Raw genomic sequence first — 14,774 nt, 5'->3', positions numbered from 1 at the left:
GTTTTGACAAAGCTGCAATCATATTTATTACTGTCAAAATCTTTACCACACTGTAATCATGCATCATGGTAAATCATGACAGTATTAAATGTTCTACATGATTGTTGGTACTTTGGTACCTTATAGGTATTGCATGATCAGTATTTGTGTTGTTCAGTTAGGTCATATATTCAGGCTAAAACTATTTATCATGAAATAAATAGACCATACAATCAGGTTGTTTTTCTAAAATGCATTTAAATCATGACATGGACGTTGTTTATCTTGCTCACAAGTGTTGATCATGTTTCCTGATTACATTTTGAATGGTATGACATGGCTGTGAGGGTTTCCATCTTGCCACAAGTGCTGGAAATCACCATGAAAGTAACTGGTATAGTGCATAGATCAGTGTCAAAAGCATACTAATCCATCTTGCTCACAAGCGTTGGATTAATCTTGTTTTATGAAGTTTGTTGGGATTGTTTTACTTAAAATGTGCATGTTATATTATTCATTGATGAATGCTGTGAGCACTGTTCAAATCTTAAGTGGTACTACAAAAAGTGGAAACAAGACCTTGAATTTGTCTGGGTTTGATGGACTTCGACATGGTAATTAGGGTTGACTCTCGTCCAATGGCTACTGCTGAAGCAGCTGCTGAGGTCAAGGCTAAGTTAGAGAAGTGGCAAAAGGCTAATTGTCTAGGATGCATGGACAAAGACACGGATACGGCGATACGACACGATACGATACGGGGACACGTCAAATTTCTAAAAATGAAGACACGATACGGTAATTAAAAATATATATAAATAAATAAATATATCTAAAATATTATAAAATAAACATTCAAATTTATTACTCAAGTTTAAATTTATTTCAATAAACTCCTAACAGTTAGAAAGATAGTCCATCCAACAAGCAATTAGTCTTCAAACTTGAAAAATTAAAATGAAAATCCAAACGAAAATTAACAAAAGCAAAGTCTCATTCAACTTCCACATTCATGATGTCTCCTCCAGTAACTAAAGTAGTCTCCAATGACGGTTCATCAAGTGAAAGGTTAGCTATTTCAAGCATCCCGACACTTTCTTCACCCAAGTTTTCAAAGCCATCTCCTCCAACATCCCACAATTGAGTAATACCTTCCTTGTAGGTTGAGCTATTCCTTGATAAAAGACGAAGATTATTATGCACAAATACCAAATCCTCAGCTCTTTGTGGTGTAATCTTGTTCCTTCTTAAAGAGTGAATAAAACTATAAGTGCTCCAATTTCTTTCACAACAAGAGGAGGAACAAGGTTGTCCTAGTAGCTTCAACGCTATGGATTGGAGACTAGGTGTAGAAGCTCCATGGACAATCCACCACATCACTGGTTCCAAATGAAATATATCATTCATAGAATCAATAGCTCCAAAGTCATTCAAGCACATAGAGAAAGAGGCATACTCCACATTGATATTTCTTCTAATTTCCTCATTGGAAAAGTATCTCTCAAAGCACTTTTTCCTTTCAATTGTAAGTTCAACATCTCGGTGTGGAGTAAGACGACTAGGGTCTTCTTGGAGCCATTCTGAACTATAATACCTAAAATAAAAGAAATAACAATTTAAAAATGTACTCATAAAGCTAAAAATTAATCTAGAAGAATTTATAAGTAAGTTAGCAAAATCATTACCTTGGATTTAATGAATGTGCCAAACAATGAAGTGGTGTGCTACTTTTAGTCCATTGCTCCAATAAAATGCGATACACCGCATCAAAAAAGCTGCTTTTTTCATGTAATGCTTTGCGCTCATTCCTGTATATAGCAGCTTTCACCTTTTCAATCATAGCATCCCACCACTCATACACCAAGTGAAGACAAGGTTTATCTGTGTCAGCCATTCTAATAACCTCATATATTGGAGCTGTAAAGAAAAGAATATAATCAATCTTCTCGCAAAAATCCTCATCCAATATCTTTTGCTTCACCATCATTGCTTTAACCAAATCATCTTCTTTGTACAAAGCCCAATTCGGGCTAATTACCATTTGTTGTAAACCTTCCTTTATTTCCTTCAATCTTCTAAGCATCACAAGTGTGGAAGCAAATCTGAAAATTTTAAAAATTAGGACAACTTATAATTAAATAAGGAAAAAAAAAAAAGTGGAGAAAACAAACCTTGTTTCGGCAATGGAAAGTAACTTTAGTTTGCAATGTTCATTAAACATGGACAATCTCATGCTATGGTTCATAATAAAAAATTTTATGGACCAAGCATCACTAGCAATAGTTGAAATCCAATTGCAGTCATCATAGGAAACTTCTGTTTGTTTCGGAGTACATATACTCTTCAAAGCAAGATTAAGAGTGTGAACAACACAGGGTGTCCAAAAGATATGGGGATAGTGGGCCTCAATAAGTAACCCAGCAGCTTTACAAACAGGGGCATTATCAGTGATCACTTGAACAACATTTTCATGACCAATTTCTTTAATAGCTTCTGTAAGAAAGTTGGCAATACAATGCTTGTCTTTGTATTCACCTTCACAATTAATTGCTCTCAAGAACATTGGCCCACTTTCACAAGCTGCCATAATATTAATAAGTGGTCTCCTTTGAGCATCTGTCCACCTATCACTGCAAACACTTACCCCTTTAGTGCTCCATGTGCGCTTGATTGGTTGGAGGCACCACTCAATGTGACTCTTCTCTTGTTGCAGAAGAGTAGTTCTCAGTGCGTTGTAACCTGGTGGAACATACCCTGGAAGTGTAGAAACACGAACATATGAGTTCCGATAGTGCGAATTTCTTGCAAGGTTAAATGATAAGCCACATGTATAAAACATCCTTGCAACTTCGGCATCACATTGATCTCGAGCCTCCTTGTTAAAAGCTTTACTGAGAGGCCCACTTATTCCCTTTCTCTTCTTTGGATCAAGATTTGCTTCAGGTAGATCATAATAGAATGAATCAGTATTGGGCAACGAAACATGTTTAGGAGCAGAACTCTTCAACTTGTATTCACACTCTCGAACTAACTTATTCATTTCCGCAAGAGTTTCATTAGTAACCCTGTTGCAAGGCGCGATCCCATTTCCAGACATTTTTAACAAATGAAACTTGACCCTAGAGTAGGATCCTTTATAAGTTTTTTGACAATAATTGCACTCAAATTTAGTATTTCCTCCTCCTCTATTTCCCACTTTTTGGAGCTTTTTGACATACTTCCACAGCGGAACATTATAATTTTCAACAATCTCATCCAGATTAGCATTATCATTCACATGATTATCAGGGTGATTCATTTTCCTAAATTAACAAACATATAAACAATAAAAGTCAATTCATCGTATAATCGTATAGACAAAGACTAATACATGAAAAATTCATATTAACTTAAGAAATAAAAAAATGCATCATGAAAGCATATACATAAAATATTATAATCTAAATATCTAGAACACTGTATTCCCAATTTACATAATAGATTAAGCTAAATATCATGAAAGTACAATAATATCTAGAACAATGTATTATAATCTAAATATCATGAAAGGCTATTCCAATAGAAAAATGTTGGTGTAAGGCTGGAATCCAATAATAATATTAATATATTATATACAAAAAGAAAAATGCCCTTTTTCCAATCTACACTCATTGAATCAGTCAAAGCAAAAGCCTTTTAGCTTCGAAATTAAAAACAGGAAAGCAAGTTTTCCTTTCAGCTGCAGAGATGGGTTCTGCTTCTGGGAATCAAATTGAGCTTCAAAATTAACATAGTGAAAACGAAGTTGAAAACTCTTACCAGCAGTTGCAGACGGAGACTATGGAGACGACGGAGCAGTTGGACGGAGACGACGGAGCAGTTGCAGACGACAAGTCTGATTTCTGAGGTTCAAGTGAAGAAAAATAGGTAAATCATTATTTTATACCCAAAATCGTTTTGGGTTTTAGCCAAACAATCGTTTCAGTTTAGCTAATTGGAATCAATCACGATTCTGTGCGGATTTCTTGATTTTTTTTTTTTTTTTCTTCTGATTATCCTCTGATTTAGTTGAAAACGTATCCGAAAAGTGTGATATGCGTATCTCGATAGTATGATACGCGTATCTCATCAATAAATAACGTATCCCTTCATTCCAATACGTATCGGGCTCGTATCCACACGTATCCTATGCGTATCCGTATCCCTGCGTGTCAGATACGGGATACGCTGGCTGTTACCCGTGTCCATGCATCATAGCTAATTGTATTGCTCTTTTAGCGATCAAGAAATCAATGTCTTAAATAGTGAGATGAAGGATTCCAGAATCTGAGAATGCCAAAGACTACTAGGCATCCATGAGAAGTTCAAAGAATCAAACAAGGTAGAAACTGGGATCTCATGAATGAACTCATGTCAAAGAAATACAATGATATGGGATGTATGAGAGAACACATACTAGAATTGCTGGATATCGGTGCTAAGTTGAATGCACTGGATGTTCCTATGAGTGATCCCTTCCAGGTTCATATTGCCCTCAATTCACTGCCAAATGAGTACTCAAGACTCTAGAATACATACAATGCACTTAGAGCAGATCCACCCCACCTTTTTTTGCCCAGCACCCTGTCCAAACCCTCCAGCCCGTGAAACAGCCTGGCACCCAGCCCATGCCAGGCAGCAGGCCAGCCCATTTCGGACAGACCCAGAAGCCGGTCCATTTCCCTGGCGCGTGCACAACACTTGTGACTGGGCACGAGTAGCCGACAGCGATGCAGCGCGCGGGCCCCGCGTGTCAGCGCAAGTGGGTTCGAACCGGTGAGGGCCACGTGGCCCTCCTCAGAGTCGTTGGATTTCCAACGACTAGTTTTTGTAGGCCGTTGGATTTCCAACGGTAAAAAAAATTTAAATTTGACTTTTAAAATGGACCGTCTGATCACAGATCAACGGTCCAAGTTTTTTTCACCAAAAATAAATAAATAAATAAAAAAAGGCCCAACGGTCAGAATTTTGACCGTTGGCCACGTGGCAGCTTATTGGCTGTTGGATTTGATTATTTTTCAAATCCAACGGTCCAAATTAATTACAACATTAAAATTTATTAAAAATTAATTAAAAATTGTGAATTTTTTTTAAAAAATACAAAAAAATTTTAAAAAATCAATTTTTTTTTTCTATAAATACCTAACCCTCATCTTCCACCTTACACCACATTTCAATATTTTCTACACTTTCTATATTTGAATATTTTGTACACTTTGAGAGAAAAAAATGACTTCGTGGAAGCTCAGTGAAGATGTTACGTTGTGTGAATGTTGGGTTCGCACTACTCATGACCCGATTACGGGTAATGAGATGGATAAGCAAGAAATGTGGAGTAAAATTACGAAAGCGTTTTGCAATGTACATGGAAAAGATGCCAGATCTAGTCAAGGTCTTCAAGGTCGTTGGAAAAAACTCAATGCATCCTTTACTTGTTGGAAAAACGCCATCTCTCATGCTTCTGGTAATCTGCATAGTGGGACAAGTTTAGCGGATGAGGTAACAATATTTTTATTTATTTATATGCATTCCACCCACATCAATATTTTAATTTATTTAATTTCTTATGTAATTTCTATGTAATATGCATTCCACGCCCATCAATATTGTAATTTATTTATTTGTGTTACACCCACATCAATATTTTAATTTATTTAATTTCTTATGTAATTTCTACGTAATTTCTTATGTAATTTATATGCATTCCACGTCCATCAATATTTTAATTTATTTATTGGTGTTACACCCGTATTTTTTAATACTATCTTATCCCACATTTTTATAGACACTACAAGCACAAGCATTCTACAATGCAAAGAACCATAACAAATCATTCAACAAATGGGAATGTTGGCAAATTGTCAAAGATTGCCCTAGATACAAAATTGTGGCAACCGGTCCAGAAGTTGTGGGAAATCGAAATCTTGCCTAAATTATTGTAAACAGGAAGTGACACGTGGGTTGTCGGGATTGGTTGAAAATCTTAGCAGAAATCTATTCAAAAAATAGTACGTTCGGATAATGACACGTGGTGTGACGAGATTGGTTAAAAATCCTATCCGAAATTAAAACTATTTTTTTTATTTATTATTTTATAAAAAAATTATTTAATATTTTAAATGGACTGGGTGCCAGCGTATTTTGTAGGGGTGGAGATCGTTTGTGCCAGCGCATTTTTAGACTGGGTGCCAGCACATTTTTTTTGGGGTGGAGATGCTTTGGCCTATTACTGTTCATTGGGTCTATTACTGTTCAATTAAGTGGATAAATGGGCTGGGTGCTGGCGCAAAGTCTTTAGGCGTGGAGTTGCTCTTAAGGAAAAGTGGAGCTTGAATGAATTGATTGCCATTTGTGTGCATAAGGAGCAGCATTAGGAAGGAAATATTTGAGAAAAAGGTGAACATGGTGACTTAGTCCAATGGTACTGCTGCAAAACAAGACAATAACAAAGCGGCATCATATCACTTTAAGCTAGGTGAAAACAAGGGGTTCGAAGCTTTCAAAGGAAAGTGTTTCTTCTGCAAGAAGCCTGGACACATGAAGAGACACTGCCAAAAGTACAAGAAGTGGATTGACAGTGGTAAAGGAAAAGGTAATGTAATGATTTTTAAAGGTGAAGTCTTAGTTTTTGAAACAAATAATGTTGAATATGCTCGAGACTCAGGGTGGATTGATAGCGGTGCTGCAATACATGTAACAAATTCCTTGCAAGGCTTGGTAAGGAAGAGGGCACTAGTAGAAAAAAGCTCATCCATCACGGTCGATGCCCGTGGTAGATTGCAATCCGCCACGGACACTGTGCCCGTTAGTAATCTAGATGTGATAGAAAGTCACAGATCACAAATTCTACTACGGGTTATGCTCGTTGTCAATTGTAATACAACCATGAATTGTGCCCGTTGTAGATTAAAATCTAACACCACATGCACTATAACTGTTGTGGATTACAAATTGGTCACGGCTAATGCCTGTTATAAAAAAAAATTCCAAAAAAAAAAAAAATATATATATATATATATATATATATATTGTTTAATAAATGTATTATATAATATTTATAAACAAAATTACACATTTACTACAATATAAAAATTAAATAAAAAAATCATAGATTCAAACTTTATAGTTGTACACTAAACTAAAGCTAACAACAAAACGATGAGATATACAAAGAAATACCAAACTATCCAGAGACCTCCAACGAATAAGGAGTTTGTCACTTTAAGACTTCACATTTCTTTCAACCCCTCCAAACAAAGGACCTTGAGAGCGCACTACTGCCCCTAATCTCTATGTCGTGATGGAGAGCGACCAACGCCAAATAAATTTGTGCACCAACAGGACTTTCCAAGCTCCCGAGCTTAACCTTCTTTGTTGCATGCCACGCAAGCATATCGGTTAAAGGGTAAAGCTTGAGCGTTTCATTAACAGTCATAGTCACCTGTTTAAAAAGTGAGAAAATAAACAAAATGTGAGGATCTAGCAGCTTAATTGTGTAAATATACAACGTCTACTTTTATCCAATGCACGAAACATCAACTTCTTGCTAGCATTGATAATTTGATTCAAATTGATTGGATTAGATTTTCGTTAAGCTGGCTAAATTAAAGATTTTAATGAACTTACAATCTTGAGTCATTCAATTCTCTGCAACTGGGAGCTAATTGTCTCTGAAAACGTGGAATACTTCTTTTCTTGTACAGCGTCATTAACAAACTAAGGAGATTTCTCGAATCTCCCTTCCTTTTGCCCTTTTTTGCAATCAATGTCTGTATGAATTCACTACTTTCCTTATCTAATCTCCACCTTTCGTTGTTACTCTTGGTAGGCAAAAACCTGCAAGCCAAAAAAAGCATTCATTGAGAACTATCTTGTTGAATTAAGAATATCTCAGTAATTAGCACGCATATAAACTATGTTATCTTTCAAATGACAACAGTGAGAGTATATAAACGAGATTTGAATAAGTCATATTTTGTTACATTCACCTGAATCCAGGAATGTAAATGCTCCTTATTGCCTTAATGAAAAGATGCATTTGTTGTTCTTGCAAGTTGAAAATATGATCAAAATTCATGATATCAGAATTCATCCATACCTCTATGCATTCGTGTAGATCATCACCTTCTGTTCTCACATGAGTTTGCAAAACCATGAGATCGCATCAATGAGTAATTGAGAATTGGATGTGTTCTTCACAATAACAGAACCCTATCACTCTACATTATAGTCTAATGTAGTTTGAAAGAAAAATTTTGGCAATTACCTCTATTACTCGTTGGCGAGACACATCACGATTGCCTTCTAAAGAAGCCAGGATGACAAGAGCAGCTGCAACAGTTGAAGGCCAGTAACGAAGTTGGCCATGCATCATGTGATGAACTTTTGCCTCAGGATTTGTTGATTTTATTTCTCCAGTTGAAGACATTGAGACAAGTTAAACATAATCAGTTTCATAGCTGGGGGGATGATTTGGAAACCTGGTAACTGGAATTAGGAACCTGTTTTACACCATTCTTAGTTCTTTGGAGATCTATACTGCCTCCCTGAGATCTATAAAGCCCAAATCTGACCCACAAGCAATGCATTTTGTAACTGCCTCACCGGGGACCTAAAAACAGCAGTAACGAAATAAGAAAAAGGGCCAAACAAACATTGATAACAAATTTCAATAAGTTCGCAAAATGAATGATAAAGAGTTCATTAGAGATTATGCATTGAAGCAAAGCATCATATACATCCCATCCTACTCAAAATGAACACATATATAACTGAAACACGAAATGATTAATCCAGCCCACCTTCAATAATTTTCACATAGAACCAAAGCATCAAATACATCTCAAAACAAGTATCAATGTTTATACTTACTACATGACAACATGTCAAATAACATGAGCAGAAACAAGAAAAACATCACCTAGGCCCTAATTAATCACATGTTGTCAATAAATAAGGGGGACCATTATTCTTTTAGGACAAGGGGAAAGGCAAAATTCCCAAGTTTCCAACCTATACAGTTGCAGCAGTCACTGTATCCAAAAGGGTGTTGGCAGTGTAACTATTTGACTACATGATAAGAAAAATAAACATACAAATTACTTTTACCTCAATACATAAATTAAAAGTTCCTTATCGAACTTGATGCTAAAGTAAAATGAACTTACATCACATCTTGTAGCGGTGTCGAGGGGAAAAACTGGGGATAATGAATAAATAGAAAATGGAGAATCGAAGAAAGCAGTGAAAGTTGAAAACCAATGCACGGTTACAAATCAGTTTTCTTTGAGAACAAAAAACAAGCACTTGGTGTGCAAGTCTGAAAGTTGAAAACCAAGCTCTTATGCTTCACTTGATGATTAAACCTTGATGGTGGTGAAAGCAGATATTAGAAAGGTGCATTGCAGTACCTGCTTTTCTCAGAAGTAGAATCAAAGAAAGCAAGTCAGAGTAATTCATTAAAAATCATCTTACATGACTCACTAGTCACGACAGAGTGATGATTTGCAGACAAATAAGGAAGGACTTGCCCGCTATTGGACAATTATAACTAAACCGAACCTATTGTAATGAAATTACCTATCCCTCCTAAACACTAAACCTTCTATGCTAACAAACGGATATACTTCAAATGCAGAATGTCTACATTCCATTTTGGGTGCTCAAAATCACGACCCATACGGCTCTACCTTATCACCTTTATGAGCAAAAACACCATCGCCATACCCGCATCGGGACTAGCATCATACTGCTTCCTATATGGATTCGAACCCAAATCGGATCGGCTTCGGTTGTATCCCCTATACCTATCATCTAAATAGAAACCGCAGGAGCCATCGCCATGATCGAATTTCAGAGAATTCTCGTATGGATTTTCATATACATAACACATACATGAGCATATTGGAACAAGCTTTGGGATTTTTACCTTACAAAAGAAGTCGCGGACTTGGGTGCGCAGTCGACGGAAGGGAGGACGAGTTTGCAAGGAACTCGCCGGGTTTGCAATTAGAGATGGTTTTGTTTCTGATTCTGAAAAGGTGGAATTGAGCTCGAGTATGCAAAAGTAGAGGTGTTTGGAAATTTTTGAAGAGTATAGGCAGAGAAGCTGCAAGAGAGAAATGAAAATGAGGAGGGAGAGCTAACATGCTCTCTTTGAAAATAGGGAGTTAGAGATTTTGGGCGCCATGTCAAAACTTTGGTAGCCCTCCAAATTTTTTATCTCCCACCTCCTCCAAATGTTTTCAATTATGAAGATAAAAACATCCACCACGGCCAAAGGCGTGATGAATTCGCAAAAGACGATGTGGTAGTTTGAAGTAACCACTACGAACATATCTCGTGGTAATTATGATATTTCATCACGGATATAAATGTCCATTGCAAATTATTCACTTTTAACAACGGGTCAAAATTTGACCATGGTGGATTAATGTTATCTACCACGAGTTAAACTTGGCCGTGGTAATTGAATAGTTTTTACCACGAGCTATATATGCCTGTGATAGAATTGATTTGGTAGATGAACTGTTTTGTTCTAGTGGGGTGCCAGGAAAGGATGAGATCTCTTTGGTTGAACCCTTTACAAAGAATAATCTTTAACCTAATTCGACGGCCTTGAAATCAATCCGATAAGAGCTTTATCGATTGTTTTAAGTTCATTTGTGTATCTACTTTACTTATTTTTTGTATTCAATGTTATTAAAATCAATTTCAACTTTGTACTTATTGCTCATGTTACTTATTGTCTTTACTCTTCTCTTATGAATAATTGAACTAAAGTGGTGTGTTTGAAAATAACCAGTTTATATCCAACTCCATCTTAACATAATATCGATAAACAGTTGCAGTCCTTAATAGGCAAACCATTAAAAATAACCAAACTTGAGCTATGCTTCCGCACAATCATTTGATATAGGAGTTCTATTTACTTGTGGCGCAAGTATCGCATATACAAATAATCTATTCTAAATACATATCATTTTGTTGGCATAAGCCATCAGTATACGCCTTACAAACAACAAATTAAAGGATTCATTAAATCTCTTCGAAGTCCAACGAGTGAAAACCTATAAGCACTGAGAAGCAAACTACTCAACGAGCAACTGAATTTGTTTTGTTTTTTTTTTTTTTTGGTAAACGCAACTGAATTTGTTTTCACGCAAACGTTCATACGCATATCTGATAATGGTGAACCGTGGACTTTTGATATGAGCTCAAATGTATGACCAATAGTAAACCCCATTATGGTGAACCATGGACTTACATTTGGGAGTTTTAACGAAAAGCCCACGGTACTGTTCACTTTAACGAAAAACCACATTTTTACACTAAAAAGTCAATCCTGGTATTATTCATTTTACCCTTTATTTTGTCCTTATCATTAAAACTCAAAGTTTTCAAACCCTTTTCATTAGTTTTCATTTTTTCTTTCCTACTTGCATTTGAAATTGGGCAAGCTCTACAAAGTCAATTAGTGCGTACCATACGTATCCGTGTTTACAACTCGTAGATGGAAAAGTCAAGAATCGTATACAAATTGCTCATGTAAAAAAATAATTAATAATACAAATTGCTGGGAACCAACTCAAAAAAATAAATAAATAATAATAATAATAATAATAATAATTAATACAAATTGCAGACTAGCATATGGTTCTATACCTGCATCCATGCACTCATCAATGCAAGAAGTTGACAATCCCTAATTGTCAGGAAGTTTGACTCCGCCCAATTGGAGTTCCACATATAAAACGCGGTTGGAGACTTTGTGATCTTAATTTAATATTTTCGTTTCAAGTGGGTTTCCAGCAAGACTACTATACATACAGACTGGTTACACAGATTATCAGCACAACACATTTTAGTTAATTCGTTCGTCTTGAGCTTTCAGTAATATATATACAGAGCCTTCTTCTTGCCCGCTAACTAAAGAACCACTCGAAGTGAACAAACATCTTTAGTTTCAGATCAAGTAAACATACATGGCAGGTTTCGACAGCCAAAGATGGTCACTACAGGGTATGACTGCCCTCGTCACCGGTGGAACCAAAGGCATAGGGTAATTAACTTTGCCACATATCTCTTATCTTCAATATAGTTTCTGTATTTGAAACATCATGTTAATTTATTTCGTGTGAAAATTTTGTTGCGAATGCAAAATTATCAGATATGCCATAGTGGAAGAACTAGCCGGACTTGGAGCAACCGTGCATACCTGTGCTCGTAACAAAACACAGATTCTTGAGAGGCTTAAAGAATGGGAAAATAAGGGATTCAACGTGACCGGCTCAGTTTGTGATCTCACCTCTAAAGCACAAAGAGAGAACCTCATCAAAACTGTTTCCTCTATTTTTGATGGAAAACTTAACATCCTTGTAAGTTCATTTATGAAATAACCTTAATTCGCAGCTTATTGATTAACATAAAGATGGGTTTTGAGTTTGCTACATATGGTGCAATATGTAGGTAAATAGTGCCGCAACATGCACACTTAGAGGAACCACAGATTACACTTTGGAAGATTTCTCAACTATGATGGAAACCAATGTTGAATCTCCCTACCATCTTTCTCAACTTGCACACCCCCTCTTGAAGGCCTCAGGAAATGCAAGTATTGTCTTTGTTGCCTCCATTGCCGGTGTGGTAGCTCTACCGAAACTCTCTGCCTATGCAGCAACAAAAAGTGAGTGATTAATTAATCTTCCAAAACCGTCCCTATGTTAATTCTCAATTTCTCCGGAACTAACTGCCTCACACGCATAACATGTGTAAGATTAATTGCACGACCTCTAAAGATTACTACCATTGCTATCTTACAGGTGCAGTCATCCAAATTTCGAAGAACTTGGCATGTGAATGGGCAAAAGACAGCATTCGTACTAATGCTGTGGCGCCATGGGCTGTCAACACCGGAGTTAAAGTTGAATCTGTAAGCATCCATCCGCTCTATACCTAAATATTGTTGAGTCCCTTGTGTCTTACCAATTTAATTAATATGTTTTAGGCGTATCTCATCTAACAATTGAACTTGATTTAATTTGTTTTGTCAGGACGGTCATTCTGATGATTTCAGACGCCTAATAGGTCGAACTCCCATCCGTCGCCTTGCACAGCCTAATGAAATCTCATCTCTGGTCACTTTCCTCTGCCTTCCTGCTGCGTCTTACATCAATGGACAAGTTATTAGCGTTGACGGAGGATTTACCGTTAGCGGTTTCTAGTGAACTCAACTCATCAATGTATAGGCTGCAAAATCAGCATCCTATCTATCTGATCGCATATATCATCTAACAATCCCAACAATACTTCAATTATTGCCTATGGATAATATCAGTTCCTCCAATTTGTGGATATGTCGACATCTCTATGTTAGTAATAAGCCCCGGGGAAATAGTCAGTCCAATACTTCTATTGTTAAAAGTCTCTGTAATAATTTGGGCGTTTACTTTGTAAAATGTAAGGATAAACATAATTTTACTTCTTTGGATTTGGATGTCAGCTAAAGCCTAAGTATTATATCCAAACTTTTAAGCAGCTGGTATTACATTATAAGTACACAATGAAATTACAATTAAAAAAATATTTGTATCACATTTACGAGTTACATTACTCACACTTTACTATAAAACTGGGACCCAATATGAGTACAGTCCGTTTAAATGACCCCATATGTATGATTGATATAACTTTTTTTTTATCAACGATGTCGTTTATAATAATTTTCTTTTATTGGTATTTTATTGAAATCCCCAAAGGCAAAAAACCAAACCAAAAGGGCTAAACAAGAATAAAGATAAATAGGACAGGAGTTGGTACCTACTATGAAACAAACCATCACGTGACTAGATCATCACCAAGAGATGGAGGAGTTGGGATGCCCATGAGGTTGAGATATTGCAAACCTTAGAGTTGACCGAAGGAGAAACTGCATGTGCAGCTCGATTACTATAGCGCAAAGCTCAATTTCCATAGAGTTCGTCTCAATATTAACCTCCCATGGACGGCAGCGTCAATAGACGTATCTGAATACTTAGTTTCCATCTCATCATCATCAACCGTCGTGCTTTTTCCACAGTGATAACTAATAAGACATGAATTGTTTAACCTACAACAAATGTATATACTTATCTATGTGTTTGACTCTTTAATCACGTTACATGTAACTTGTTATATAATGTACATATATATAGAACTTATTGTAGGAAGGAAAACTAGCAAATTGAATAATTGTATGGAATATGAATGAATTAGACCTTTTTTCTAAGTCAAAGTTAATTAACATAATTATTCCTTTTGTTTTTTGGGTGAAATTATTATTCAGTTTCTTCCTCTTGGTCAAATTGGTAACCTTATTATTCAGTTTCTTCCTCTAGGTCCGGACAAGTGAACAGATTTTTAGTGCCTAAAAGAAAAGAAACTAGTCCTACCACATTTTTGTTACCTGAATTAATTTGTAGTTACAACTTTCGCCCTCTTAAGCAGACCACCAGATGATCAACGTGGTGAGCTCTCACTATCATAAATTACTATTTGCCCACCAAACAAAATTTTGTCAGACTGATCATAAACTTGATCCAACAAAAAATAATAATTTGGTCGAGCAAAAAGGGTTAGCGTTTAGGTTTTTTTTTAGCGACTTTAGGCGACATAACAATTTCAACAGGCAAAGTAACCTCGTCAGACAAAGTTTTGCGCCAAGGAGAAAAAATTAAAATTAAAATTAAAAAAGGCGCTTATTATGCCCCCTTCCACCCAATGGAAAACCAGTTCGTCAACGA

The 14,774-nt window shown here is 36.2% G+C and overlaps 2 protein-coding genes across 2 annotated transcripts; one reads left to right on the top strand and one right to left on the bottom strand.

Annotated features, from left to right (window-relative positions):
* Window positions 1-969: 969 nt before the first annotated feature.
* LOC137744309 (uncharacterized) lies at window positions 970-4,673 on the bottom strand. The gene is made up of 6 exons (XM_068484148.1): window positions 4,534-4,673; window positions 4,096-4,159; window positions 3,775-3,857; window positions 2,148-3,278; window positions 1,662-2,078; window positions 970-1,570 (listed from the first exon to the last, which is right to left on the bottom strand). The coding sequence occupies exons 1-6, from the start codon at window positions 4,671-4,673 to the stop codon at window positions 970-972; spliced, it is 2,436 nt and encodes an 811-aa protein (XP_068340249.1).
* A 7,193-nt stretch (window positions 4,674-11,866) lies between these two features.
* On the top strand, window positions 11,867-13,548 carry LOC137745952 (tropinone reductase homolog). The gene is made up of 5 exons (XM_068485983.1): window positions 11,867-12,055; window positions 12,164-12,371; window positions 12,463-12,679; window positions 12,816-12,925; window positions 13,047-13,548. The coding sequence occupies exons 1-5, from the start codon at window positions 11,979-11,981 to the stop codon at window positions 13,215-13,217; spliced, it is 783 nt and encodes a 260-aa protein (XP_068342084.1). The 5' UTR covers window positions 11,867-11,978; the 3' UTR covers window positions 13,218-13,548.
* Window positions 13,549-14,774: the final 1,226 nt, after the last annotated feature.

The sequence above is a fragment of the Pyrus communis genome, chromosome 9 (genome assembly GCF_963583255.1).
Source record: "Pyrus communis chromosome 9, drPyrComm1.1, whole genome shotgun sequence".
Lineage (NCBI taxonomy): Eukaryota > Viridiplantae > Streptophyta > Magnoliopsida > Rosales > Rosaceae > Pyrus > Pyrus communis.
Note: the sequence above shows the minus strand (reverse complement) of the source record. Positions and strands in the feature narration are given on the sequence as shown.

Excerpts from the sequence above, each read along its gene's own strand:
- LOC137744309 (XM_068484148.1), bottom strand. The coding sequence starts at position 4,673 with ATGGACCGGCTTCTGGGTCTGTCCGAAATGGGCTGGCCTGCTGCCTGG. Across the intron at positions 3,279-3,774 it reads GTCTCCGTCTGCAACTGCTG|GAAAATGAATCACCCTGATA; the intron begins GTAAGAGTTTTC and ends TTGTTAATTTAG. Across the intron at positions 2,079-2,147 it reads CTTTCCATTGCCGAAACAAG|ATTTGCTTCCACACTTGTGA; the intron begins GTTTGTTTTCTC and ends TAAAATTTTCAG.
- LOC137745952 (XM_068485983.1), top strand. The coding sequence starts at position 11,979 with ATGGCAGGTTTCGACAGCCAAAGATGGTCACTACAGGGTATGACTGCC. Across the intron at positions 12,372-12,462 it reads ATGGAAAACTTAACATCCTT|GTAAATAGTGCCGCAACATG; the intron begins GTAAGTTCATTT and ends TGCAATATGTAG. Across the intron at positions 12,680-12,815 it reads TGCCTATGCAGCAACAAAAA|GTGCAGTCATCCAAATTTCG; the intron begins GTGAGTGATTAA and ends GCTATCTTACAG.